Here is a 6000-nt window from a genome sequence, read left to right on the forward strand (position 1 = left end):
CGGCCGTGAGGGATGGAAGTGCTCGCGCAGGCGGTGCCCAAGGTTGTGTTTTCATACTCCTGGCAGGCAACTGTGCTGGAAAGTTAATCTGACCTTAAGCTTCCTACCGCATTAAAGATAATTCAGTTTTAACGTCATGGTCTCGAGCTCCAGCTGCGGGTGGAAGCATCCGGCCCCGTCGGAGCTGACGGACGGTGGGAGCAAACCCTCCAGTCGTACCCAAAAAGCTGGCGTCTGTGCGGAGCCTGGGACAGAGGGGCCGGGACGGAGGGGCCGGCGCGCACAGCCGTTAATTAACGTGCACAGTGCCCGGGGCAGAGGCGTCTGCTCTCCAGAGAACACAGTTCGGGGCTGACAGAACCAGCTGTCGAAACAAGCCTGAGCGGCAAACGGGCGCTGTGCGCCACTCGGCTGTGCGGGGCGCGCCCGGCAAGAAGGCTCCCGGAGAGCCAGAGGAGAGCTTGGGGGGCCCCCGCCCGACTCCTGTCTGGAAGCAGGAAGAGCCCGGGCCTCCCAGGGCTTCCAGAACTTTGTGCCTGCTGGCTGGGGGCTCCCTCCAAGGCGCTGGCCGGAGAGCAGCCGGCAGGTGGCAGGGGAGGGCGGCAGGTCGCTCAGGCTCCCGGAGGAAGCCCCGCCACTCCCACCTTCCCACTCGGGTCTCTCTGTTTGTTTTTCCAGTCGGAGAGCGAGGAGAAGGTTGTCACCTACGACCACATCGGGCCCAACGTCTGCATGGGGGACCACAAGGTGACGTGTCCGTGTTGCGTGTGGCTGGAAGGTGGGGGGCGCGGGCCAGGCTGGGGCTCCTCCTAAGGCCACAGAGCACTTGCCGCGTTGGTCTGTGTTTACTTAATTGCAGTAAAATACCACAAGGTAGGCAGGTAGGTAAAGAAAGCAGAGGAGACCATTACAGTAGAATAAAATACAGAATTTTACTATTTGTAACAAAATACCGTCTACAGCTGGCGATTTCCGAAGGTCATTTTTCCAGTGTGCACGTGGGACGCTGTGACAGCCTTCTCACGGCAGCGAGCGCAGATGCCGCCCTTTAGGGGTGGACACTGAGTGTGTGCGGACGCGCTTTGTCCGCAGGGGCGCCCCGCAGCCTCACGGAGGCCAGTGCCCGCCTGTCTTACCTCCAGGCAGATGGGAGACGTCTGCGCTGTCCCGCGTGCAGGGCCTCCGGGCCAGGATCCCTGGGCGCCTCGTCCTGACGCGGGGCCCCCCGCACGGGCGCCCGGTGGGAGCAGACCGGGCCGGCACTCTGCCCTTCCCCGGGTCGGGGTTTGCGCGGTCGTCTGCTTGAGCGTCCGCCTGGACGTCCTGCCCTTCACGGAAGTCGAGCCCCAGCCCCAGTCGGAGGGTGCCGCGTCCTGCACACAAGGCCCGGGGGAGGGCAGGACCCGGAGTCGGGGGGGTCGGGGCCGGCGCGTGGCCGTGGGGTCTGACTCCTCTTCTCCCACCGCAGCCCGTGTTCCTGGCCTTCCGCATCGCGCCCGGGGCAGGTAAACCTCACGCCCATGTGCACAAGTGTTGTGTCGTGCAGTGACGTGTGGTAAATATGGCTCCTTCCCTTGGATTCACCTTTTCTCAGCTTTTCCTGGTGTGTTTGTTCCTTTAACGAGTGACCGATTCCACGGCAGGGAAGCGATGCCACCGACACCAGAGGGCCCTTCGCGAGACCCCCCTGTAGCGCGAAGAGCCGGTGGAAGTCCCGTCCACGGAAACCCGCCCGAGCGCCACCCGCTAGAAGGCCGGCCCCACACTTCGCTTCAGCCTCCGGACCGTTCCGGAACAGCCTCACATACCTCACTGTCTTGTCTGTTCATGTGACATTAAGTAGAAACATTGGGTTTTTGTAACAAGTCACCGTCCTGTTGCCAAACTGCATAGACCGGAGAGGGAGTCTGAGAGTTCAGAGTTTCTAATCACTGTCCGCGTGGGAAGAGCTTCTCTGGCGTGGAGACCCCACAGGTGTCCCACGTGCCCCTCTGCCAGCTGGAGGAGTGCCCGGGGGGGAGGCGACAGGCAGGGGCTCTTTGCGACTCAGGCAGTGTGGCCACTGTGAGGAGAGCAAGGAGCCCTGGTCTTCGCGTCTGGTGGCTCCTTCCACGTTATTACTGCCGTGTTACATGGTTTTAGAATCACACCGCAGCTGCTTTCCATTTTTATATATATAAATATATATAAATATATACTTTTTAAAAATAATTTATAAATCTTACCAAAACTTATGCTAAATATACTTTCCAGGATGAATGCTTGCGAGGGTCCTGTCGGCAGGTGGGGCGGAGGCTAGGGGTCCGGGGACGTGGGCGTCCGCGCAGACCCAGCGGGCCAGGTGGCCGCGCGGTGCCGTCTGGGGGCCGTGGGCCGCAGCACGTCTACACTTGCAGACCTTACTTCTATGCCTTTTCTTCTGTGTAATATTAAGAACCGAATGTGAAGTTTATAGCTAGCTCGGGTGTACCTTTGAAGAATTTTGTAAACTGTTTCGTCTTTTGTTACTGTTCTATGGTGCCAAGTGTTCGACATAAAACAATAATATCATGGGAGAAACAAAATAGGCTAGTCTGCTTCCGATAGAAACCGCTTTTAACACAGGCTGTCTGTAGATCTCTTAAGAGAAGCAAAACCGTGAGTTTCCGTGGCCGCCGCCGCGGCCAGCCTCCGGGACACGCCGCTGCGACCCTGTCCCCAGCACGAAGCACAGCATTACTAGCTCATGCGGAGCCTGCGGGTCGGACACAGCGTGTGTTTTATTGATCTGCTTTAACACTACACAACTCCCGGACTGGGGGAGGCCTTAGATGCTCGTTTTCGGGCAGATCACTACCGTCGCAAGCGAATCCGTTCTGGCCGGTGCGGCCGGCTGGGGGCCGTGGCCGCTCTGCTCTGTCCACGCGCCCCACGGCAGGCCCGCCCCACGGCTTCTGTGTAACGGGGTGTCAGCTGTTGGTCACTGTGGAGGCCTGTAGAAATGACCGCTCCGGTTCCTAAGCAATAAAATTGATCATGGTGAAAACAGTTCTGTGTCTGCTTTGTTGCTCTGCCTTCCCGGGTCCCATCTCCTTTGAAATGCTAAGTAACGGGAGGGCCCTCCTTTGTGGGCTGTGACTTCAGATCGGGCTCACCAGAAATCCCGGAAGGTCATTCTATCAGATGTGCTACACAAAACCGAGCCAGTACTTAAGTGCAGAAAAATAATCCTTTGGATTTTTCAGTGTAGCAGTAACTAATGGGAACTGCCCCTCAGCATTTAAGAGGAGATTATAAAAATGCACTGGCTTCCTCAAAACTCTAAAACTGGAAATTCCTTTGCTCTTAACTTGAGCTGAGAGAACGGTTCACTGATAGGAATAAAATACGTTTCAGTATTTTCAATATCGCTCCATCAAAAAGACCAGCCCGTGGCTCAAAAGAAATGTCTTTTTTAAAACTGATGGTGCGGCCACGTGGCATAGAACAGAAAACGTCGGGCTTTAACGTTTCTCTGTAACATTTTCGGAACTGCCTTCAAGGAGAAGCCTCATAGTAATGTAATCACTTCTTTTTAATTTTTAAAATTAAAGCTCAGGAGTTGGGCACAGTCGGTGCAACCACGCAGAGCACGAGCTCCAAGAGCCCCAGAGTGTGGAGAAGAGCTGCTGGCCCATCCCTGCCCCGGGAGCCGGGCTGCCGAGGGCCTCCGGGTGGGAGGGAGGGGGCGTGCGCGCTGTCGTCCGAGGGCGGGCTGCATTACTGGGGATTTCTCTCCGGTGTCCCGGTCTGAGTCAAACAGCAATTTCTGCAGATCAAGGACTACAGAACCGGGCTGCGGAGGAGCTTAAAATCTGCGATCTCCGCGCTGAGCCCGCACTTGGAAACCTTTAGCTGCCAAGATGTTTTAAGGTCTGCGTAATCACCTCGGCGCGACTCGCAGCGCCGGCAGCCTAGGACCCGCCCCTCGCCCGCCCTGGGACTTCCGAAAAGAGAGACCCGCGGTGGGTGCTCACCTGCTGCGGACCTCCGCCACTGAGCCGGTCCCGCAGCCCGGGGGAGGGCGCGGGTAGGGGCGCGGGTGGGAGAGGGCGCCGCACCTGTCGCCGCGCGCGCCCCTGCCAGCGCCGCGCCCCTGCCCCGCTGCGTTTCCATCCGCGGCCATCGGCTCCGCTGGGCGCTCGCTGGCCTCACGGCTCCTCCGGCGCTCCGGGGACGGCCGAGGGGGTCTCCGGGCCGCGGTCGCCCTTCCCCGCGCTGGGCCCTCGCTGTCCGCTCGCTCCTGCGAGCTGCCGCTGCCCGAGCCTGCAGACACGCGGGCCGGGGTCGCACCGCGCGCCTCGCCGCTGGCCCGGCTCCGCGGGGACTTAGGCTGCTGCAGGGGTGGGCAGGGACCCGCGGGGGAGGTGGGAACGGGGTTTGCGAGAAGGAAGACACACGCGGTGCAGCCTCCGGAGCCGCGGCTCCACCGGGGACGTGTTAAATAATTTATTGATTATACAAAGTGATTCCGCCCGGGACGCGCGGCCCCGAGCCCTCCCGAGCCCGCGCCGGACGCTTTATAACTTATTCTGTAAAAATATATATACACACGGGCGGGCGGCGCCCCTCGCCGCCGCCCGCCCCGACCCTGGTTGCTCCGGCCGCGCCCGTGCTCACAAGGCGTCCCCCGCGCCGCCGCCGCACGGGCTGACCAGCGCCAAGTTCGCGGGTTTGTGCTTCTTGAGCAGCCGCGTGATCTTCTCGTCGTCCGAGTTGGGGTCCAGGGGCCGGTTGTACTCGTCGTCGTCCTCCGCGTCCGAGCCGCCCACCTTCAGCTTCTCGGCGTCCGAGTCCTGCTTCTTCTTGGCCGACGCCATCTCCGCCGCGTGCCGCTTGCGCCACTTGGTCCGGCGGTTCTGGAACCACACCTGCGGCGGAGGGGGGACGTCAGACGGCACCGCGGCCTCCCCCGGCCCGTGCAACGCGAGACCCCGCCGCCCGCGTGGACCTGCAGGGGACGGCGGAGCCCCGGCCCGGCCGCGGAGCAGCAGCGCCCCCGGGACTGGGCCCGGGGCGGGCTGGCGGCCGAGCGCACACGGTTCGCTGGACGCGGGCGCCGAGGCGACTTGGCGCAGCGGGGCCCGCGGGAGGCCGCCCCGCACCAGCCGCTCACCTTGACCTGGCTCTCGGTCATGCCCAGGGAGTAGGCGAGGCGCGCGCGCTCCGGGCCCGCCAGGTACTTGGTCTGCTCGAAGGTCTTCTCCAGCGCGAAGATCTGCTGGCCCGAGAAGGTCGGCCGTGAGTGCTTCTTCTTGCCGTCCTTGTCCAGGACCCCGCCGCCCTGGGCTGCAGAGGAGGGCGGGTGAGCTCGGCCAGCCGCCCCGCGCCCCGCGCCCCGCGCCCCAGGCCCCGAGCCGCTCCCCGCGCGCGCCACCTACCCGGGCCGGCCAGGCGCGGGTCCCTCCAGGGCGAGCCCTGCACCACGCCGGGCCAGAAGATGGGCGGGCGCCCGGGCAGCTCTGCCAGCGGCTTGGGGTAGCCGCGCGCCACGGCCGCGGGCCCGAAGTAGACGCCGGCCGACGAGGCGAGCCCGTTGAGACGGGGCAGGCCGCCCAGGAGGCCGCCGCCCGCCGCGCCCACCGGCCGCCCCAGGATGTCGCTGATGCCGTGAGGGGTGCCGAGCGGCAGCTGCGCGCCCAGGCCGCCCAGCGCGGGCGCCTTGAAGCCGGCCGGGCCCTGCAGCGCGTACGGGAACAGCGACGTCTTCATCTCGGCCATGTTGTGCAGCGCGGCCAGCGGCGCGCTGCTCAGCACGAACGCGCCCGGGCGGTTAGCGTCCATGGGCGCCGCCGCCTCCGGCCCGGACGCCCATCCGGGCCCCGCCGCCGCCGCCCGCGCCCGCCGGCCCAGGAAGTTTGCGCGCGGCCCGGGGCGCCGGCTGCAGCGGGGCGCTCGGGGCGCGGGCGCCGACGGCCCGGGGAGGCGCGAGGGCGGCGGCTCCGGCGCGGGCTGGGCGGCGGCCGCGGGGGTCAGCGGGGC

At 63.8% G+C, this 6000-nt stretch overlaps 2 protein-coding genes across 5 annotated transcripts in view; one reads left to right on the forward strand and one right to left on the reverse strand.

The window, feature by feature from the left end:
* The window catches only part of INPP5A (inositol polyphosphate-5-phosphatase A), a 157698-nt gene extending 155537 nt beyond the window's left edge, over positions 1-2161 (forward strand). For 2 of the 4 annotated variants that reach the window (XM_059398882.1, XM_059398880.1), the window contains exons 14-16: positions 679-747; positions 1469-1505; positions 1644-2161. In XM_059398882.1, the coding sequence (XP_059254865.1) occupies positions 679-747; positions 1469-1505; positions 1644-1693 (156 nt within the window). In that variant the 3' untranslated portion in view covers positions 1694-2161. Of the gene's footprint in view, positions 1-678; positions 748-1468; positions 1556-1643 lie in introns of all 4 variants that reach the window. The other 2 variants (XM_059398883.1, XM_059398881.1) reach the window with 1 other exon arrangement.
* Positions 2162-2726: 565 nt separating this feature from the next.
* NKX6-2 (NK6 homeobox 2) lies at positions 2727-5852 on the reverse strand. Its single transcript, XM_059398884.1, has 4 exons — positions 5400-5852; positions 5135-5307; positions 3996-4889; positions 2727-2996 (listed from the first exon to the last, which is right to left on the reverse strand). The coding sequence occupies exons 1-3, from the start codon at positions 5800-5802 to the stop codon at positions 4635-4637; spliced, it is 831 nt and encodes a 276-aa protein (XP_059254867.1). The 5' UTR covers positions 5803-5852; the 3' UTR covers positions 2727-2996; positions 3996-4634.
* Between the last annotated feature and the right edge of the window lie 148 nt (positions 5853-6000).

The sequence above is a fragment of the Mustela nigripes genome, chromosome 4 (genome assembly GCF_022355385.1).
Source record: "Mustela nigripes isolate SB6536 chromosome 4, MUSNIG.SB6536, whole genome shotgun sequence".
Taxonomy (NCBI): domain Eukaryota; kingdom Metazoa; phylum Chordata; class Mammalia; order Carnivora; family Mustelidae; genus Mustela; species Mustela nigripes.